At 36.5% G+C, this 23,832-nt stretch overlaps 1 protein-coding gene across 2 annotated transcripts in view; it reads right to left on the bottom strand.

The window, feature by feature from the left end:
- The window catches only part of GABBR2 (gamma-aminobutyric acid type B receptor subunit 2), a 474,092-nt gene that overhangs the window by 240,528 nt on the left and 209,732 nt on the right, over positions 1-23,832 (bottom strand). For both annotated transcript variants that reach the window (XM_071736906.1, XM_071736907.1), the window contains exons 4-7: positions 13,875-13,976; positions 8,925-8,990; positions 3,138-3,329; positions 936-1,172 (exon numbers count right to left, since the gene is read on the bottom strand). In XM_071736906.1, coding sequence (XP_071593007.1) covers positions 936-1,172; positions 3,138-3,329; positions 8,925-8,990; positions 13,875-13,976 — 597 coding nt within the window. The remainder of the gene's footprint in view (positions 1-935; positions 1,173-3,137; positions 3,330-8,924; positions 8,991-13,874; positions 13,977-23,832) is intronic.

The raw sequence follows: 23,832 nt of genomic DNA, 5'->3' as shown, positions 1-23,832 counted from the left end.
CTCCCTCTGTGCACAGCTAAAATACACATTTCTTTGAAACTCTGATTTCCTTACCCAGCCATCTTGCAGCCCAGCTACACTCATCAATGAAGAATGTTCCACTAACCTCCTTGTTTTCTGCTACTGGAAACTGTGAAGAGCATTCTCCCTGAAGTAGAGTCTGCTCATTTGTCTTGGTGAAAGAGTATGGCTCTGCACACTGTTGAACACACGTGCACTATGAACTTGTAACTCACATTGCTTCAAAGACAGTTATGTCTAATAAATTTTAGGTTCCCACTCCTACTGCCTATTTTTCTCTTGTAAAAGCTTAAAAAAAATAAATTTATTATGAATTTGTGGTTTTCAGTTGAAAACAGAATGAGGTGACTACTGTATGTGACCAGTTCTTAAGACATAGTCAGCATGCTTTGTATTTCACTGTGGAAAATATACAAATTATAAATAAACTTAAATGACAACTGAAGAATGTTACAAAAAGAGCTATGATCCAAAGCACTGGAGCTGGACACACTGTTGTATTATAACCTATGATCAAAAATAAATTACACAGGGAAATAGGAGGCATTTTCAGATCAAATTCAAGATACTCCTAAATGGCCAAAACTGTCACTTAAAAGGTTATTGCAGCTTGCAACATTTGTGGTTCCCTTGAGACTACTCTGAGTTGCTAATTCAGATGGCATTCATGCTTAAAAATTTGATAACTGAGGCTACAGTGTTATCACTTGGCATCAGAAGACAGGTGATAAGCAAGAGTCTCAAGGAAACAACATTAATTTTTAAAATAAAGTGGAACTGTGGAAGCTCTGAAGATACAAGAAAAACACAACTGCATTTCTTTTTCAAGAGTTTTAAAAATGTAATGCTTGGTTCAGTTACTGACTTAAAATCACAATCCTCCTCAACCCCACAAGTATCCATTTAGCACTTACCGTTACTCCAAGGAAGTTGGTTTCATTCATAGCATCCAGAAAAATTTTGCCAAGTTTGTGATTTGTATAGTTAAAATCTTCAATTTTTTGGTGCTTGTTGGTGGCATTCAGATACTTCATTGCCTGCTGCAGGGTCTTGGCGATCACCCATATTCCATCATAAGCATAACCATGAAATTTGCTGGATTGCCCATCACCACGCTTAGCATTGTATTCCGTTTCATACTGCTGTGGAGTCTGCAGAGGATAAAAGCTTCAGTTTTATTTCCATAAATAACATGGAACATTAACATTTGACAGATTTGCATCCAAACCCACATCTTGAGCTGCACCCTTCAATTTAGAGACGTGAATGACTAATACAGAAAGGTCGCCAAAATACAAATAAAGAAAGAAATTAAAATTTAAAAAAAATGTGCTGCCTGACTTACAAAATTGATGGTGAGACTGAAATGGAGATTCAGGAGACTGTTCTGCAGTTGTTTTTCCTCTCTGTCTGAAGAACAACTAACTTTATTTTGGTTTTGTACAAAAGGCTTCAGTCCAACCAAAGCTACCAGCATACTGGTGAGCCATAGCACTACAACAGTGAACAAATCTGTTTTCCTGCAAATTAGTGGTTCGATTACACTTTATAGGATAATACAAATCAAATAACCTTTATTGATGAACTATCAGCTTAATATGAAATTATCTAAGCTGCAATTTTTCTGTGTGTTACAAGTTCACTGTGCTCTTTATGGGGTGCCATCTTATGACGAGTTGCCTTTTTGCAAATTTGCCTTCCATGCTCACTCAGCAAGGCATGAAAGACAGACAAAAAAAAGACGAAAACCAGCTAACTCAGGCATTTTTATTCATTGCCCATAGTTTGTAGGAATTTGTCTTCTGATAAAATGGGCCCATGCCATCCTCATCAAGTTCAATAAGGCCAAGTGCAAGGTCCTGCACCTGGGTTGGGGCAATCCCAAGCATAAATACAGGTTGGGCGGAGAATGGATTGAGAACAACCCTGAGGAAAAGGACCTGGGGGTGTTGGTTGATGAGAAGTTTGATGTGAGCTGGCAATATGCACTTGCAGCCCAGAAAGCCAACCATGTCCTGGGCTACATCAAAAGAAGTTCACCCCCTGGAGTACTGTGTCCAGTTCTGGGGCCCCCAGCACAGGAAGGACATGGACCTGTTGAAGCAAGTCCAGAAGACTCTCCAGATCCTCAGATCTCTCCTATGAAGAGACACTGAGAGAGTTGGTGTTGTTCAGCCTGAAGAAGAGAGGGTTCCAGGGGGACCTTATAGCAGCCTTCCAGTACCTTTTCAGGTACAACAAAAACACTAGGGAGGGATTTTTTATGAGGCCATGGAGTGATAAGACAAGGGGCAATGATTTTAAACTAGAAGAGGGTAGATTTAGGTTAGACATGAGGAAGAAACTCCTTAATGTGAGGGTGGTGAGACACTGGAACAGGTTGTGGATTCCTCATCCCTGGAAGTGTTCCAGGCCAGGCTGAATGGGGCTTTGAGCAACCTGATCTAGTGGGAGGTTTCCCTGCCCGTGGCAGGGAGGCAGATGAACTCAATGATCTTTAAGGTCCCTTCCACTCCAACCCAAATAATTTTAAAATGTTAAGTATTTTATGGAAATACCACATATTTGCATATTCAAAAGACACATCCAGATTCCCCTAGTTTTGAGAGGCACAAATCACCAATGAAATCAGTCATTTGCAGGATTAGGTTTAAACATAAAAGTATTCTGATTCATTGCTGAACTATTTAACTTGACATGCTGCTGCATATGATATTGCATAATATAATTCAAGATTTACTGTACTTTTAACTGTAATGTTCTTAAAGGAGGAACAGCAAAGATTTGTGGCAAGGGACTTCATTTCTTCCTTACCCCATAGGGAACTGGAATTGATTTCTAAATATTTAAAGATGGCAAACCAGTGGAAAGATGAGACTAACCATGAGTTACCACCCCTAGAGGTATTTAAAAGATGTGTAGATGTGGTGCTTAGGGACATGATTTAGGGATGGACTTAGTGATCTTAAAAGTCTTTCCCAAACAGAATGATTCTCTGATCTATAATGACTGTCAGCAACCTTTTTAGAAGAATCCACCTTTGTCCTCAGTGTGTCAATACTCTGGTGAGATAAACGATGGTGTAATAAAATAGTAGGAGGAAAAAAAATACAAACCCTTCCTGATATGGTCTTATTTGGTTTTGAACTGAGAGGCTCAAAATCCACTCCAATATAACCTTCCATGGCTGCAAGAAGATTTTTGCTAAGACATTGTGAGGAATTAATCCAGGATTCCCACCAAAGGTTTTCATACCACCCTGGAATAATCCACTGATATTTGCTGCCATACATTTCTTCATCATAAGCCTACAAAGAAAGAAAACCAGAAAAGATAATAGACATTGTAACAGACTTACTGAACATAAAATAATTGTTTTCTGTTAATTTTTTTCTATTGTTAATAAAATTATGGCATTATTGATGGATACATGTGAATTTTAAACAATTTAGAATAATTAATTTCTAATAATGAAAGTATTTTGCTTGTAGTAGACCATTTATTAAAAACAGAAGAGTAAAATACTGGACTGCAAACCCAGGAGAGATGAAGTGAAGCACAGGTAGAAGGCACAGCATTTACATCTAAAATTCTCCATAACATGACTATTACAAGAGTGGTGGGACCAGCACGCTACCACTTTTAAACAAAGTTATTATCACCCTAATATAATCCAAGAGACCACATTAACCAGGACAAAGTTAAACAAGAAAATTTAGATACTAGACACCATCAAAATACAATGTTGCCAATACAAATGATGTGCCTCTGCTAAAACAGAGACAACAGGGATGTGAAGCATTCTCTTCCGAGTAGCATGAATCAAGAGTAAATTGATAAAGCAAGCAAACTCAGTGATTTCTTTTTTCCAGGAAGAAATTTCTTAAGGTGAAATTCTATAATGTTTGAGTACTGCATACAACCCGCTGTACTCCAAGATACTGAGATGATGTTTATCTCCTTTCAATAGATATCAGATATAACAGGAAATGGGAATACTTAATTAGGCACCTATGCTCTTGTGCCTAAAAGCTGCTCTATTCACAATGGATATTCTATTCAATTGTGAAGAGTATTCTAGCATAAAATTAGCAAATTTTATCTCAGATGTCTCTCTATCTTGTAATTAGATATCTTTTTTATATATATATTTCAGACTCCATTTCTAAGCAGCAAGTTTCATGCTTTTGGGGTCCTCATATCAGCAATACTGGAGGTATAAAACATAAGATACAAATTCAAGTTTTTAGAAATACATAGTGCAATTTCAGAGCTCTTAACTGAAAAACTGCTACATCTTGACAAAAAATAATTAAAAAAGGCGGAAATCATGAGAATGCAAATAAGACACATTAGTCATTCAGAACATAAGCATTTTGAAAAGCATCCCAAAGATCACACAAAAAGATACAAAAACTGAATAGCAAAACATGGAATTGGACAGCCTCCTAAATATGTTAATACCCAAATCCAAATTGGGCTTTAAATCTCTGAAGGCTATTGTTAGCCCAGTTCATAAATGTATTGTGCCCAAAGCAGAGTTCTTTTGCCCTGGTTACAGTAGCTTTTGTTCAGCCAAAATCAAATTTCATGCATTTGTATACAATGCTGCTTGAAAGGGCTCCTGTGTGAAAACCCAGTGCTTTGCACCTTAATGTTAATTATTCCACAATTCACATAAATTATTTGTCTTTCTCTTGCTGATTAATCCTACCCTTCCAGGAACACATCTGCATTTGCCTTTCTGCCCATCTTCATTCCTGCTATAGCTAATGCAACACTGCATCCCATGTTCACCTGTGAGGAAAACAGCAGTCTCACCCTGCAATATTTTCTGATGTCTAAAAGGGTTTCCATTATATGATTAGGCCATTTGATACCTTTCACTTATATAGTGAATATTTTTTGACAGTTTTCAAATCTCTGAGGACAAAAATTGACATAGAAGAGTGCTTTTTAGAGAAGGACAATCTTCTGTAGCTTTCCCTGCTCTATGCTGCTTAAATTATCAATTTGTGTGTTGAAGAAAGTATTGGCTGTGAATTATTTTGAAATTTGGGCTGTTGGAAATATTCTGTTTGCATAAGCACTTGAGCTTGTTCCCTACATAGTATCTAAATGTTCTGCCATACAGGCTGGAAATTGAAAGTTTAAAAATAGCCAGAATTCCATTCTGGAAACAAGGGATCATTCCCAACAAGGCTGCATCGAAACTTTTGCAATCCTGCAAGAATTCTGTTTTTTTAAAAAACCAAACCAACAACAAACACTTAAAGAGCTGTCACCTCTTCATTTCAGTTCTGGTGGAATGGTAGGGCTTGAAGGGTAGTGTGGGGAAGGCAAAAGAAGGAAGAAAAATCAACTCTGCCAAAGCTGAGCACCATGACCATTCACTCATTTTTCTCGTGACAGCCCAGTTATCAGCGTTCAGGCATTTCTGTGTTTTGAGTTCCAGAAGACCTATTTAAAAATGATGCTTTGTGCCACCATTTCCTTGCTGCTAAATGATTCTGCTAAATGGAGATGACTTTGATGCTTAAATGACACGGTTCCTTGAAATATGCCAACTGTTCTTGAGATGTCTGAATGCACACAGATGACTTCTTATAGTTTTTAGTTTCAAAGGGAAAGATTTGTTGGTGCATGAGAGCACGGCAAAGAAGGTTTACAAGGGATTTGTACCACCAGAACATCGTAAAGTACTCACACGTGTTTCCTAAACTTTCTTGCATGCTCTGTATAAGCTGCAAAGCCCAGAGTTACTGTCAAGCAGCCAAGAAAATATAATGTAATTTTTTTGTCTTTTTGAGACTAATTTTTAAAAAACTTGTCATTTTTGTTCAAATCCACGGAGATGCTCATTTGGAACAAAGAAATGTTTCTGAGAGATCTTTCTCTAAGTAGTAAATAATTACTTGTAGTTTGTATAAATGGGCCTGCAGAACCTTACCACTACTGAACTTCCATCAAGATTCCATCATGTCAGCATGGACACATCCAAAATCTGACCCCTCAAAAATATTTGTAGACTTCTGAATTGCGATGATCCTCCATCTGTTTCTCATAAAAAATCAACAGTATCTTTAATTCTCAGAGACTTTGCAGTAAAACTCTCTCAGCTCAAGGAGAACAGAGTCCAGTCATTTTTTATCAACAGTACTGATTGAGCCTGACTTCAGTTATTGCTAAATGTTTACTAAAATAGCCACTTAAAGCTTATGCAGTGACCTATGCATAATAGTCATCTTCTTTAATTGTCTTCAGACAGCTAATTGGATCAGCTAGGCATCAGTCTTGATCTGTGCATGGCTATACAGCATTATCTCTATGGCTTAAAGATAATATATTGGAAAAATTCCCAAAATGATCTTTTAAGAATAAAAATTTTCAGTAAGTTTTAATTGGGAAGATGCAATTTCATGTTAATCCAATTTGAAATTAAAAAAAAAAAAAAAAGTTTATGACTATCTAGCACAGCTGACTATTTTGATTGTTGAAGTTCTAAGTTTTGAGCAAAATATACTGATTTCTATTCCATGAAAAATACCACACTCATCTCACTGAGGTGAAAACAACATTAAAAAGCTGACTTCTCACAGAATTAAAATTGCCAACTGCTTTTGACATTAGTGTTAAATGAATAGCTAAGCTTATTTAAATCATCCCAGGAAACACCTGCTAACATTCACTTTGGTTTGAATTAGTCCTGGCATATTTTTGAAGTTTGCCACTGAATTTTATCTTTATGTGCTCTGCATCCTTTGTGTGTGTGTGTGTGTGTGTGTGTGTGTGTGTGTGTGTTTGGGGAGGGTAGGAGGAAATAGCCAGACAAAATGAAAATATAAACTCCAACAAATGTCCTGAGGAAACCTCACAGCACATGATTGTTAAATGCAGACAGAAAACTGAGGCAGACTTTAAAGATTTTCCCACTTACATCAATCATTAGCAAGTAATGTTCAAGTTACAACCACAATCAGTAAGAAAAACCAAACATCTCATGCTAGTACAATAGAACCTTCCTTTAACAAACCCCAAAGCCTTTCTCTGGCTGGTCTCAGCTACTGTGAAATTCAACAGGGAATCACAAATGAAACCTGTCTGAAGATACATCTGGGAAAGGGGGTTAAAAAAATTGACATACATAAATTATTGTGCTGTTTGATATGCAACTGTAGGGGTGCATGAGTCAACAATATATTTTATGACTAATAACAAGATTACTGACTTATTGTAGAGCATTAATATACAAATGACCTACTTTGAACTGCCCCCCTCCTGCATTCAGTCTCCTGCTGAAACTGTCATAAAAATACATTTATATGAACCTACATACATGACCTCTCAGATTTCTTCAGGCTCCAGAAAAATCCACCTTATTATTTTTTTACACTAATGTATTTTAGAAGGAGCCACCACCCTTTAAATTGCTCTGAATTATGCACAATCCCCATGTTCATACCAAAAAAGTGTTACTGCAGAAAGCTGCAAGGAAGGGTTCATGTGAAAGGGACATCCCCCAGCTGACATCCTCCAGACACCCCGTTCCTCTGAGGATTACTCAGATTTCTCCAGTGGCCTCACATGCACAAAGACTTGGGAAAGGATTGTAGAGGAAGGCAACCAGGAACCAAGGGCAGTGGCACAAGTCTGTGTCTAACATTAGGCTGGAAGACAGCTCTGACCAGGACTCCTCTGGGAAAAGGCAGCTCAGCCTCAAGAGAGAATGAGCTGGGCTGCAGGAGGACCATTCCTTCTTTCAGGAATGGAAAAATGGTAAATTATCACCAGCTATCCAATTTAAATGCTAGAAATAGAAAGGTCTGTGTACAAAGACTGATCAAAGATGAGAAGAATGAAAAATAAAAACTAATGCTTTCCATCTTTCCATTTCCTTATGCATGCAAAAAGATTTTGTTCCTTCTAAATATAATCTAAAATCTCCTTTCCAAATTTTGCCAGCAACTGGGACAGCTGCTTGAGTATGAGTCAATATGTGCCTGAAGCACATGCAGTGCTCACATTTTGAACTTCTGCCTTTCCTTTCTTTGCTTGGATAGGTAACTTGGATAGGTCTCTCTAACTGAACACTAAAAAACATCCTTTAAAATTTAGATGCCATCATTATTGTTTTTCTATATTTATTGTGTTCTTGGCTCATGGAGGGTGAATCTTGTTATTTAGGCTAAGAATTCAATGCCAATAAAAAATTTAGGTCACTAAAAACTGACTTTTTTTTTTTTTTTTTGAGCAGATACAAATAAAAAGGCACATTTTAATCCTGCTACTTTCAACAGTAATCATATTGTATAACACAAGGGAATGCTGGTTTTACCCCATTTATTTTAATTTTTGAAACTTTATTTTTTATAAACTAATACTTGTTTTCATGTAAAATGTATAGCAGTCAGAATGAATGACAACTGTACAATTAGCAACATTTTGAGTAGCAGACATTTTAGGGTTGCCTAGTTAGCATGTATAGGAACTGCTTGAAATTCTTTCAAAGCAAAAAATGCAAAACCACATACATGCAAGACATTACCATCAGAACACAGCTTTTGGACAAAATTCAAACCCTGTAGTTCTCTGTATCTGCTGTTAAATATACAAGTGTTCCCCTTAATCTGACATGAAGATAAATGCTCAAGCTTGATTTGGCATTTAATTTCACTACAGGAAAGCAATAAGAAGCAGCTAACTATGCAGTCCACACCTAGTAAAGTCAAGTACAAAATATTTTATTGAAACAGAATTGAAGCTAACCATGTGTAACTTCTTTTGAGAATATCAACCTTGACAGAGCTGAACCCCATGAGGAAACATTTATGCCCAAATGTATTTTTTTATTCAAATGTAACGCATTTTTTTATTCGGATATGCAATTAAATATGTTTACTTACACAGCAGAAAACTTTCACAGCCATTTCCTCATCAAACTGCCCAAGGATTATCCGCACATCATTACCCTGCAGATTAAACAAGATACGTGGCAGTTAAATACAGTCACAGCCTTTCCAGAAACCACTTCAGCTGGTCATTCAAATTGTGAAAAGAGTTAGCACAGATTACAGCTGCAGACAGCAAAATTATTTCAGAACTGTTCCATTTCCTATAAATTCAAGAACTTGAAATACTGCAAGAGACAGCAGCTGAGGTGTTTAAGCAATAGCACTAGCAAGAATAAAACTGTAATGTTTATCTTGTCAAGTATTACTATTCAATAACACTAAACTACCAAATATTCTTTTGATCCCTTGCAAGATTTCTTCTTTTAAAATTTTGCATATTAAAACAGGTAAAAAGAAATACTTTTCACTGCTTACATGAACTAATGCTGTAAAGTTGAGAGACTGGAGACTAGCAAGATAAAATGTCTTGATATTATGCCTGCTTTAGTAATATTTAAAGATTTTAGTCATACAGCATTTTCTCTACAGCCACTATAACACATTGTCAGTTCCTCCTCTCCTCCTCCTTCCCACCTCAACGTATTTAAAAAAACATCATCATGCTTTAAGAATCCATAACTCAAGTCAAAAGAGATAATTTTATTTTCATACTTAGAAATATTCCTAAATTCAGGAGCATGTGTAGGAAAATTTTTCTTCAGAACCTGAACTAGCTTCTTCTCATGTGAAAAATTGCTGCTGACTTCTATTAAACACAGAACATACAGCTTTTTATAACTTAATATTAACTTTTATTTGACACTAAAGCTGGGTTCTCAGGGAAAGCAATTTTTTTTTTCTTTTATAAAATGGTTGATTAGAATTACCAATATCTCTTTCACTTTCCATGAGAAAAAGAAACACATGATTTGGTTTGATTTTCTGTGGTGAAAAACATTTCAGTTTTAATTAAATCAAGTTATCAAAGATTTTCAATGCAGATAACTTCAATGGTTATTTAGTCCTGTTCAGCAGAAAATATTATGATGGGCAGTGTAGAAAGATACTAGAATGCTTCTGTGATTAAGTGGATGAAATCATTATCACTCTTAGCATGGTTAAAATTGGAAAACATGTAATATGCTTTCCTTATTCTAAACCTGAGCATTTTTAGTAAGCCTGCTTTTCTTCCTTTTTACTCAGTCACAGATTGGTAAGTAATGGAAATCTTTTTGAAGCAGATTAGATTATTTTAAAATAAATCTAATAAGGTCACATGAAAATAAACAAACATATTAAACAAATTGCAAGAGTAGTATTACAGTTTTTTCCACGGATGATAAACAGATACAAGAATTATGTAGCAAAATAAGCCCTCATCTGTTACCCCTAATTTTCACATTTTAAAAATATTTCTGGTCACTCTTGAAACTCTGAGTCTGAATTGCTTGACCTCGCTGAACATAAAGAGGCAGATTTATAATTTGGAAATAAAAAAAAAGAGTAGTTTTGTTAAAAAAATACAGCACACAGCGCTCAATTAGTAGCTTAAAACCGAATAAATTATTTTTCATTTTAAAACATTATGAGGACCAATTGAAAAAACCAAAACAACATGTGCTGCCTCATGGTTTCAGAGCACCAGAGACTGTAGGCTGGGTGTAGGGAGTAACTCCAGTGCATGCCAAGCAATGCTGCCACGGGCTGTGCTGTGACCTTCAAACTGAAGTCACGGTGCCTCTGGGATTTGGGACCGTGCCTTGAGACCTTACTTCCACCTCATTATCACACAAACCCAAGTACTTTACTGCAAACCACTACAAGAACTGTATAGTTCATCCTGTTGGGTTTTCTCCCTCCCCCCAGAAATATCCTGTGCTGTTTTAATAACCTTACTGTCTGTAAGGATTGTTTTATACCAAAAAATCACTGGGCAACTACTTTGGCAAGAACACGGCATTCAAGAAACTGGTCTTGAAATTACATTTTACAGAAGGCATAGCAGAGCCCTATTTTAATTTTGGCAGCCAATCCTATTTTCAAACATACTCTTCACTTGTTCAGGCACCTAAGTAAATGGGTGTATTTGCTGATTTGTCCAGCTGTCAGCAGATCCCAGCTCTGAATATCTGACCGTCACAATATCTGAGTAAGAATCTCAGGGAAGTTGGGGTTTCTGTCAGGCAGGAATCTCCATTTTCAGTAGGTGAACAGATAATTTATTGTTTTTAAAGCACCCGGTACAGTAAGGACATTAACATGCCTATGTTCTCTAAAGGATTCGGATGGTATCCCACCACAAAGTGACTGAAAAATACAAAAAAAAATGTTCTATTACCACCTATTAAAGAAAAAGTCATGAGACCTCCACTTAAAGTATTATGGCATCGAAGATTAAAGCAAAAGCAAGTTGAATTCCCTTTTTATTCCTAAGACTTAAAAGTTTTAACTTCAAAAATGTTTTTTTCCATGTCTTTTTGTGTGCAATATACTAAGCAAAGGAAGGTTCTCTGGATATGTATCCTCAGTTGTCCCCCATATTTGTCCAGGTGTCTACACTTTGAGGGGTACGGAAAATCAAAATCCATATGTGCTCTGTACTGGCCAGAGATGGATCCAAGAACATAATGCTGAAAGCAAATAAAGTGACTGGAAGTAGGATCCAGGGAGTTAAGTGGAGAGAATGGGATCTCAGGATCTCAGCTGAAAGTGAACACGCATCTGAATATCTTTTTCTTTGTCCAGATTCATAAAATTGCATCATGAAGATGTAATATATAGTTCTCATTGGTGAACCATATATGGGAAATCATAAAAGATTCTTCCTGTTTGTAGCCATGCAGCTATCAATTCAATGCTGTGAGATGCAGTGTTTGGAGGTTTATGGCTTGCAGTTAAAAAAGTGGAAAATTTAGTATACAGTCATGTAACCAAAAAATTGCATGTCAAAACATATGTAGAAGGAAGTAATTTAGAAATGTCTGTACAATAGCTTTTTCCCTTCAACATTTTTTCCCTGTGCAATGACACGATCCTCAGTAAGCCTCTTTCCAACTCTGCTTTTTGCATCCCCCTCCACATTTTTCCCAAATTTATTTCTGAAGAACTGCATTCAACATAGTAATTAAGCCTAGATTATTGGATGCCAGGCTTGGGTCTGCTGATTCTGTCCTGCGTAAGAGACACTGAAGGTTCAAATTAATGCAACTGGACATAGCTCAAATCCATTGCTGAGATTTTATCTGGATGGACATTGAAATCCACCCTGAAGTGTTTAAGAGCTGTGGTAATTTCAGAGCTTGCAGGTCCAGATATATGTCCACATCAGAGTCCTATGCAAAGAGAGACATCAGGCACTTGATGAGGCATACATTTTTCCCCTTCAGTTACACTATTAACTGAATATCAACCAGTGTGATTTCCTGGCATGGATATACTGTTCATTTACATGAACTCTTTTGGGACTGATGAAAGTTAGCACAGTATGTCTCTCTTTTAGGGATCAAAGAAGTCACTTACTGGATTGCAGCAAGTGTCAAGTACTCTTTCCTTCTCATATAGCTGTAAATTGTTCGAGTAGAGCTAAAGCGTATTTGACAGAAGAGTTTTTAATTCATGAAACTGGGCAGGTGATCTATGAGATGATTAAAAACATCCCAGAGGGAAGGCAACTCCCCAAATTGCACTTAGATAAAAAGAGCAATGTTTAGACCATTTGCCAGATGGTGAGCTGTCGTATTTACTCTTCTCAGAGATTAGAGTAGCAATGTCAGCATTTAAGCTTTGCCCCCAGTAAGTAATACATATGTTCCCATATGGACTGAAGTCCAAACAGGAAAATAAAGAACAGTTACATTTCATTTACCCACAGTTGTGGTGGACCCTCCATAAAAACATGTTTTATAAATGAAGACTGCAGTACAGCTTCAAATTTAACTTCTTCCTCTCTTCTTTCTTTCCTATAGGTAAGGATATTATTCTTCCACTAAATCACTAAATATAAAATGTCTTTGGTACTACTGACAGCAGTATAAAACCTGCAGACAATGAGGATTGAGACATCCAAGATGCTCCACTGAGGGATGAAGTAAAACTTGTCTTCTCCACTATCATTTCTAACAGCCTCAGTTATGAGGCACTCTTCAGCCTCTTTCCTGTACAGGAATAGGCAGCTTTTTTTTTTTTTTTTTTTTTTACTGTTGGCCAGCAGAGCTTCCTTTCTGTGATCAGATTTTAATCTGTCTTATTTCTAATGAATAACACCGGAATGTTGTATTACACAGCTTTCCAGAGAAAGATTGCTACAATATCTCATCTGCCAAGAAAAGTCAATATCTTGGCAGATTCTTTATGAAATATCTAAATTGAACAGCTCAGATACTCCATCATATTCTCCACCATGTATCTGACTGTCAAGATGTTATCAATAAATCTACTCAAAGCTGGATAACTTTGTCATTAGAGGCATCCACATATTCTACCCTCTAAGTGCCTGGATGTCTACTTGAAGAACTTGAAGAGGAAGCTCTAACCTTAGCTACAGAGTAACTGGTGGTGAAGGCAAACAAGAGGATGCCAGCTCCCACCAACATAGCACCATGGCAAAACTTGGTGGTGCCTGCATCAGTGTGCATGTCACTCACTGTGACTGAGGATGCATCCAAACCTGTACCTGGCACAAAATTTAAAAATTTAAATAACTTGACTATTAGAGATTGTGTTGGGTCAGTATCCAACCCAATACCTATACAAATGTATGGACATTCAGTGACATAAGCAAGATTATATCCTCAAAATACCATTTGTTAACACTAATATGCAACTGACTGTAGTAGTATATCATTCTTATGCAATTTTTGTTTTATTAGCCTACTTCATAGGAAAAAAAATCAAATGCCATGACATAATAATGAATAATAATAACAATAATTTTCTCTTTATTCTCCAAACAGCAGCACATACCTTAAGCTTCTTTACACCTGTGCAAGGATCATTGGAGAAACTCTCAGTATCTGAAATCTCAATGTCTTCACCATACAGGACGCCAGTCAGATCATTCCTCACCTGTCAGAAGTCAAGAAAAAGTCAAATTAGTGAACTGAGGCTCAGTGAGGAGGAAGCAGACTCTATTCATCACTGTAATGACAAGCAATGGCCTCAGCAATGATATATGCACCCACAGGGTTTTTTTCCATTTTACCTAAACTCTGGCCAAGACACTTATTCTTTACCAGCATCACTTATAATCAATAGGTGTACTAGAGAAAGAACTTACCGTGTGTGACTAAAAGGTCACAATGCGCTCCCTTCAGATCATGGGGATGGGCAAGTTTTATGAATTTTCAGTGGTGTTGGGACCAAAAGCTTTCTGCTAGCCAAAGTGATGTTTTAGATTATATGAAGGGAAAAGGCTCACCAAGGAAACTCTTGCCTATTTATTGCTCAGGGCTGATATGAAACCACTGTCAGCTGGTCCTAGCATGAGTCAGCAGAGCTTATTTTCCACCAGTTAGCAACTGATAAAGTTAATTAACTTCTTGTGAGCTCCTCCTTTCCTAGAGTTTTCATCTCACTGCATGGGGCCACAGGTGATATGATTTGCTTAAAGGTAACACAAGCAACCATTTATCAAAAGATTTTCTCACCTGTTCTTTATGGTGGCAAGACTCTGTCCTCTTTGAGCTGCCTAATAGCACAAAGAACCCAGACAGCAAAGCAATCTGGTTTACAGATTATGTTTTGATTTTTTTCTTCATATGCCTACTTATAGTTTTTATCTCTTAATCATGACTGGTTTTCCTCAAGCCATGTGACTGTAAAACAGAATGTCACATTAATATTTCTATTAGATGAGCAAATATAATTTTAGCTGTAGATAATGTGGTTACAAACTGAAATGAAGGGAGTGGCACTCAAATTTTAATTTAATAAAGTTACCATCACATTCATTGCATTGATTGTCTTTTTAATTTGTTATATCAGAAATAAGAAAGAAGAATGTAAAACAGGGTTCTCAAATGCAGAGAAATAGATGTAATATTAAATGGGAAAATTTAAGTTTATAAATCATATGCAGATGTTTTCCAATTACTCTATGGGTGATAGGAATAAGGCATTATTACAATATTCTCTTACAAGAAAGACATGGACGTGCTGGAGTGTGTCTAGAGAAGAGCTAGGAGGATGATCAGAGGGCTGGAGCACCTCTCCTAAGAGGACAAACTGAGAGAGTTGGGGTTATTCAGTCTGGAGAGGAGAAGGCTCTGAGGAGACCTTATTGCAGTATCTGAAGGGGGCCTACAAGAAAGCTGGTGAGGGACTTTTTAGGATGTCAGGTAGTGGTAGGAGTAGGGGGAATGGATTCAAACTAGAGGAGGGTAGATTTAGATTAGATGTTAGGAAGAAGCTCTTCACCGTGAGGATGGTGAGACACTGGCACGGGTTGCCCAGAGAGGTGGTGGAAGCACCAACCCTGGAAGTTTTCAAGGGCAGGCTGGATTCTTTCCCTTCAGAATTTGTTCGTGGACTTTGCAATTGAGGTATTCATCTGTATATTAATTCCTTTTTCTGAGCAACACTTGTTTAAATTCAGCCGGGGAGAGATACGACAGCCCCTGCCCAATCTGCTAGCAGTTCACTGCTCTGCAGCTTTCAGAGTTCTTGGGCTTTTCATTGAACTACTCATTGAAGTCCCTGAAGACACAGCACATTAGATTTGGTGCCAGAAAAGCTGGAAACCTTTTCTCTTTACTGCCATAATCAGATATTGGATGTTTTTCAGATGCATCTGCTGTGGAGATTTAGCCAAAAGAAAAATGTTTCTTTCCCATTATCACAAGATATTAGGAGCTTTATAAAAGTTTACAGGGTTTACAGTTTTTCTAGAAGATTTAATTGATTTTTTTTTTCCCCCTTCAAAGCTATGACCACTAGTCTGAAAAATCTCATCTTGTGCCATTACTTTTTCGCCTTTGTTTCATATTTCCATACTTTTGTGACCATACTCAGCTTCTTTTCTTTCTTTCTAAATATTCTAAATATCTCACCAAATACAAATTTGTGATTTTCTTCCTACAGAAGTTCTTCACTTCTTTCAAACAAATTTAGCTCCAGAATCTTCTGATTTTGATTTGGGCCCAATGTCAGAATACACAAAGCCTCATCTCCATTTCTAGTCCTTTCAATTCCTGTAGCAAATGTTGCAATTTTGGATTAAATTTGTGGAACTCAGAATATAAAATGCTGAATGTTTTGTTTTGGCAGATGCTTGCAGTCTTGGGAAGCACATCACCAGAAATGGAAGCTGTTTTAGAGCTCAGGAGCAATTGTTTCATTCCAGCAAGTCTGGGTAAAGAAAATTGTAAAATACCATACTTCTGCTTCTTTATTTTGTAGACTAGGGAGGAAACTGCTGAGAAAGCTGTAACAAGATTGTATTAAGCTCTGTTGTGAGTCTGAAGTACCTAAGTAAATCTTGCATTGATTTACAATACTGGAGTACTATAATTCCATGTGGGTTTAGTCCCTCATTAGCACTTTAATGAAGGTTGTAGCTCTATATCTGTTTATATAAATTTTATGTACTTCTAATACACTAACATTTCATTTTCCCAAAATAGGAATTACGAGACCTGACTATCAATATCAATAAACCTGTAAAGTTTGGAAAGTTTTAGTTCACAGACTGTGTGGCTGTATGAAATACTACATGTTTAATAGACATGTGTGGTCACCTTCAAAAATTACTGGCCTGCAAAAATGTTTCCCCAGCAGCAAACTGCAACGGACAGGATGCAAGAGAACTGCCTTTTATCTCTCTTTCTGCCAGAACTCCTTTGTGATACAGCTCATATAACCTAAAAAAGATTTTAAAGTTTGCTATCAAAGTCTGGCTGTATCTTTTTTCTGTGAAGTGGATGGTAGCAATACTTGCCTACCCTTATAGCTGTTGTATCAAGCTCAACAATACTTGAGACACAAACAAAGTCCCTGACCCTGTGAAGGAAGAAATACAGGGGTTTTGAGGAGCCAACAACTTGCACTGCCAAGGAACAAATTAATTTCTTTAATCTTTGATAAATTGAGAGAGTAGACAGAATGACTAAAAGTGCTGTAAAAAAAGACCGAATTAGTCTAGACAGGACCAAATTACAACACTCTTGTTCATCTGTATCAAGAAGGATGGATTTAGGTGTAAAGAAAGTAAATGTCAGGGAGCAGCACTGGCCAGCTGCTCCCTAAGGAAGGGGAAAGTGAATGCAGTAACAGCCCTGGACCAAGGAACTCAGCAGCCAGTAAAGCAGTGAGTGGAGCTGGACAAGCTCAGGTAAAGCAGCCAATTCAAGTTCACAGAGATAAGGCTGATCGAGGATAAAGCTGGGAAGTTCATCCCTGAGTCTGGGACAGCCTCAAGTCTGGTGAGAAGAAGCAGGGTCAGACACTGACCTGTGATTTCTTAGCAGGCCTGTACCGAGCAGACAGGTCTGAGGGCAAGTCAGGAAATGGGCCCAAACCAAAACATTCCATGCCAGGCATGGCCGTGACAGGGAGAGCATCAGCCACACAATCCTGGGGCAGTGACTCATGGCACTGAGCTGGGCTGAAACAGGGTCCTCAGGGAGGGGAGCACTCGGGGCTGATCAGGAGCAGAAAGAGATTTTAGTGCTTGCAGGGACCTGAGACTGATTTTAATTTTTTTAGCATGTTTTTTGCTTCCTACATGAGCTTCACATGATGATTCTCTGCCTACAAACCCTACCTCACAAGGATAAAAAATTGTGTTAATTATTGTGGGGAGCAGATATTGCTCGTTTCAATTGGATTGTAAGTGACAGTACCTACTCATCAGTAGTAAATAGCTAGCATCCATTTGACCACAATATTTTACTTTTATCAAGATAATTTTATCCCTTTTCCCCAGGAAACAAGTAAAGGAAGGCAATTTTCCTGATAAATTGTTAGTCTAATGATGATCGTCTGTATACAGGGGGTTACACCAACTGATGGGTCCAACTAGATTTCAGATTATTCATCTGAAGGCATGGTTTGCTGCTTTAATTCTTGCTCTGCCAGTTAGAAAATAAATGTAATAATTTTTAGATTGATGATACTAATTTTCCTTTAGGAGATATTTTTTATGACCCCTTAGTTCACTAATACTTCATATAAGTATTGCAAGCTAAATCCTTGTTGGTCAAGGCAGTCTAAGCCTACCAGATGCTGATCATAAGATCCTTCTAATGAAGGAATACTGGTCAGACCAGATGGATTTTATAGTCATATATTTTGCTAAGACTTCCTGCTGCTGAGATTTATCCTGCGTATTTTAAAATGTTGTACTGTAGGAGATTCAGGACTGACATACAGATGTGTACAAAACAAATGCATGAATTATAAGAAAAAATATTTTCTAATTACATGAACAAAACATAAATCACAAGTAATTGCGAAGAACAGATCAGAATTTCTGGGATTGGAAAAAAATCGATCTCATCACATATGTTGCATTACAAACAAAAATAATTATTCCTATTTTCATTCTAATGAACTAAACATATTGCATTTAGAATCTTAGAAGCAGTGATCAAAACTTACTTTCAAGAAATACTGTATATAGAGAAGAAAAACTGTGCAGTACTAAACAATGAGGTATGCTTTCATTGATAGATATGTCATTCAGGATTACAAAATTAAAAGATAAAAGAGGAAGTAGAACCTTATATTAGCAGAGACAACACAAAAGAAAAAGCACAGATAAACCCAAAGGAAATGGTAAAATATTATTTATGTATTAGTAAAGAGTCCCACTTACAGGAAAATTAAGAAGTGAAACATATTTTATTGAGTGAAGGAGATTAAAAATCAGAGGTGTGTTGGATTTCCTCTTTTGTTCAACGGAAATCAGATTTTTTTTTTTTAATTACACATTGTGTGTGCTTTTCAGAGTGAGAGGAAGAGAAGGCAGGACCCTGGACTTTTACTTGGGAAAACTGTCAGTACAGGCTTTCAAGACAAATATGAAGTAGGACTCTAGCATGTGGATGTTACCTGGAAAACAGTGAAATCATTATAAGTAATGCCTGCCAGAAGTGTCTGAGTGTTTTGGACTGGAGGAACAGTAGTAGTAGTAGTAACAAGAACAACAAAACCCAACAACAATAACAACAACATAATAAATAAAAATTGTATCTTCTGTGTGTGTGTAAATATATATTTTCCTCGTTTCTGCTTGGAATGCCAGACTGGTAGTCCACTTATGCATGACTACCACACATATCATAACTACTTAAACACAAACCTTTATAAAGTTACATATAAAATATTCTCATAAGTTCTCTAACGTAGCAAAAATTCCTTTTCATGTTTTTTGTTGTTGTTGTTTTGTTTCAGACGTTCACGTAATCATGCATTCTGATGTTAAACCTAATAATTGTGAGTAAAAAGATTTAATAGGAACTTAGTGTTCTTCTGGTGGGGGGACATTAATTAGAGATTTTAAAGTCACCTTTAAACCAGCTCAAGTGATTTGTCTGCAAAAAAAAGATAAAATCAATCCATTTATCAAGAGGTGGATGACTTGCTATCAGGTATTTGAAGATGCCAGCATATTACAGTGAAATAAAAATTTAGCTAGGAAAAAGAAACAGAGATCTGCACTGTGATGAGGTATGGACAGATTAAGTTCCACTTTATCTAGAAGCACAATAAAGACCTGCACAGTAGGTTCAGCACGACTTTAAGCAGTCTGAAGAAACAAATTTCCTTCAATAAGACTGGATGCTAAGGCAAGTCAGCACACAATTCAATAGCTCAGCAGGGAGAGAAAAGTCATGGTACATTCTTTATAGGAAAAACTGTATAACCCACTGCAAAGCCAGAAAGGATCCCAAAGTAGGCAAGGATTGCAAGATAATGAAATGTGCTGTAAGAAATAACAGCAGTCCACACAAAGATTTCAGGGGCACTAATGAACAAAACTGAAGAAAATACATACAGAATATACTTCTCGTTCCTTCAATATAAAATACCCTCTACAAACTGAAGGAAATGTGGTTCCAGTGGCTTCCAGATAAGTAGGGCAACCACTCTTCTAAAAATTTATCAGACATGACTCAAAGATAGCAGAACAAAAAGAGTCTGGAAGTTGTAAAATCATACAATAATTTATTGTATGTATGCAATATTCTGAAATTCATATTGATAATAGATTAATTAATAATTTTTAAACCAATGCAAAAACGCACAAGGAATTAAGCAAGAATTTAGAAATGCTTTTTTAATTAGAGCAAGTGAGTGCAATAGGACTACTGAAAGTTGGTGCAAGAATTCAAGTAATTAAGAGTGCTGAAATACTGAACACTTTCTCCTAGAGGGAATGTAGAGGCAGATAAATAAAGGCACTCCATAAAACATGAAGTGTAATCAGAACAAAGAATGCAAAATATAGAATATATACTAACCTTCTTCTGACAAATTTTCATAAGCTTTTGAATGTGTGTTTAGACAAAAAAGAATACATCGTAAATAGAACAGAATACATAGTAAACAGGCTTTATATTGGTGAATTTGATCTAGATTAGGAAATGAGAACAGAACATGGAAACTCTCATGCTACCACAGAAAAAGAATAAATCACAGCTTAGAAAACTATCATTATTTTCTTTTGAAGTACACATTATTACACCACCCTCAAAAACTCTTCTGTAGTAGTTTTCCTGTAGCAAATAGACTGATTACTGAAATAAAAATTAGGTACTCAATAACTAATTACATTAGTACAGGTATACAATATATAGTGCTCATTAGTAATTCTGACATATGCATATATTTCAAACACTTTTTTATTACTCAGAGCCCATTTACTAAAATAATTCTGAGCAGAATTCATTGAGAGGGATAATTCAAATAAAACAACTTGAATGATAATTAAATAGTGTTGAAGAAAACGTTACCAGTGTCAAAAGAGCTATAATTTATCATTACTATAGGAAGAGTCTTTATGCCAAATCCTCCTTGCTTACACAGAATGAAAGGAGCAGTAACATTTACATATTTAAAATCTCTCCATCCATGATGGGTGAAATATTTATTTCAGCATTGACGAGGAAAGGTGTTACACAGATGTTGTCCAAGTTAAGATAAATGGGCATTTCTCAGGAATGAGTAATGTCATCTATAAACAGATGTCTAAAACTGATGAGATGAATTGCACCCTGGAAGTGCCTGTCTTTCCTTCATTAAGTATAAAAGGAGATTGGATGACTTTCAGGTACAGTTACAGACAGCTGAACTGTAGCTGAATCACAGGTTTCAAAATCTAGCCCAGTCTCAAAATGAGGTTCAAGTACAGTAAACACTGAAACTTTGAAACTTCAAAGATCTTTATAAAAAACGTTCTCAGGACAACATCAGAGGACTGGGCTACTTCCCTAAATCCCTTTTCAGTCTGACCATGCAACCGCTGAAAAAGAACATGTGGGTTCTTCTACTTATTGGCTGGTAAAGGACACCCAGACATACAATTTCAACAACTTAAATGTCTTTTGAAAAAAGTTTTACCAACTTTATCTCTCACTCCTTTAAGCAACCTTGAACTCTGGCATAAGATGAGCTACAATGGTTGCAGTCACCTGGGGAGAGGCAAGTTACAGGGTAAACTATTATTTTTGCTTCTAATCTTTCTCCCTCTCCTCCCACCTTAGGAACTGATAATGGCACTGTCATATATTATATTTCTGATTCTCCCAAATTCATCATGAGAGACATGACTGTCCTCTGCTGAAGACTTTAGAGCATAACCACTTCTGTGAAAAAATCCAAACAAGTTAAAAATGTGCAGAAGCCATAACTGCATTCTGTTTGGAAAGCAGGAGTTTAGATAAGCAAGCTAGTTTATAGCCAGCTGACCCGTGGTAGTTAAATTAATCCAGTTAAAATATGCTATGCTAACTTCAAATTACATTAACTTTAAAATCTTAGAGTAAGGTAAAGCAAGATAAAGTAACAGCTCTATTAGAGGATTTCAATCCTGTTTTCTAGGACTACTAGATTATTAAACATTATTTCAGAGTTTGGGGATTATTCCTTGCTCCTCCAAGCTTAAGGAAAATACAGAAACTATATTAACAGTTTTTTTTAATATTGAAAAAACCTTGCAGCAACATTTCCCACAATGGTGTATGACTGTTATTTCACACTTTATTTACTTCAGAATCCTCAGAAGGATGCCATATGGTGGTGATAATTTACTGTACTTTAGCGTCTCAGTTTGATTCACATATTTCCTCCACTGAGATTTCACTTGTCAGCTGAAGCTGTACTCAGTTACCTGTGGAAAGTCCTTCTAGAAAAGAAATTTTCCCCTGGCTCTTGTACACATCTTTTTGAACCCTTTAATGCCTTGGTTAATTGCTCTTGCACTTTCTCTTTTCCTAAAGCCTTTCAAATCACAGTAATTCTTGGTACATTTTATATGAAGTCCCTTATAAATAAATTCTGCCCATTATTTTACATTGTTCTGAATGAGATTCTGAATAGAAACTGTGCTGCCTCTTGCCATATTGTCTTAAGAAGCCTTCGTGTGGTTGCACTCATTCTTACAGCAATGAAGTTATAGATACCACGGTGGCATTTTTTCATCCAATTTGCTTTGCATTTTCTTTTCTTACAGAGTAATCCTCTGGGGCCACATTAACACAATTTATTTGATTTAAGAACTTAAAGCCATTTTTATGCATGACTGGAAAATGATACAAAAATAAAAGCAGTTTATCAGTACTGTCTGAGATGATATCCTAAATCAAGGATGGAAACCAGAAGACAAAATTTTTAGGTTACCTGAGAATTACTTGAAGTGTTTTATCTTAAAATTAAGCAAGACGTTTTGTTTTGTTTCTTTGGGCAACTTGTTGGCAATTTCAAGTGGTGAAAATTATGTTTATTTATGACTGGTGATCATGTCCTTGACCATGTGTGCTAATACGTCCACTGTTGCTGCCCTATTCATTTTAACATTGTGCCTGGAATCCACAGAACACCTGGAATCAGACTTTACCCTTCTGTATCCCCACATGTACTAAAAACAAGCTGGCATGAAAAAATGTTCTGTACCTTCATAAGCATATGTAATGCTTTATTTTAGCTCTCCCACAGAGCAGAGAACACACATGGAGGAATTAAGGGTTATGCATTTGACTTCATCAGAACTGAAAAATCTCCTTAAAAATAAATTCTATCTATTTCTGAGTTTTAAATACATCCCATGCTATTTGTTACATATTTTAACTGGTTGGAAAGATTTTACCTTTTAACATTTTTTTGAGAAAAATGTAACACAATATCCTCTGTCATTAATCTCCCTCTAAACAAGAAAGAGACAAGCCCATGGAATAATCACAACTGCCCATAGCAAACTCTGTTCTGGCAATTAGAAATCATTCTGGACTGGCTCTGAGGAGGAAGGCATGCATTTTGTTTAGATGAAGTTCTCTTTTTCATAGAACATTCCTTTTAAATATGTGCAAGCATGTTTAAATTTAGAAATGTCCATCCTGCAATCTGAATAATTCTCTAAGGTTTCATCTATTTAATAGTTTTTAGTCCTCAGAGACTTTGGTAGATAATATATGGAAAAGCTTGTTTCTGTATAACTAGAGGTACTCTAAAACACTGAAGTGTATGTGGCATGAGAGCTCTTAATAAACCACTGCAATACTTCTACAGGAAACATTTCAGGAAACATTTAACCATTTCTACTGAACATTCATCACTAGTTAATGTGAATAAATGTTTTAAATATCGTGGAACCTGATTCTTCTCCACATTATATGAACACATCAAAATAAGGGGAACACAAAATTTACTACTGATACTTGGGCCTAGGTATAATAGAGAAAGGAGGAGGAGAATCCTCCCTCTTTCT

This window comes from Heliangelus exortis, chromosome 2, assembly GCF_036169615.1.
Source record: "Heliangelus exortis chromosome 2, bHelExo1.hap1, whole genome shotgun sequence".
In the NCBI taxonomy this organism is placed as follows: domain Eukaryota; kingdom Metazoa; phylum Chordata; class Aves; order Apodiformes; family Trochilidae; genus Heliangelus; species Heliangelus exortis.
Note: the sequence above shows the minus strand (reverse complement) of the source record. Positions and strands in the feature narration are given on the sequence as shown.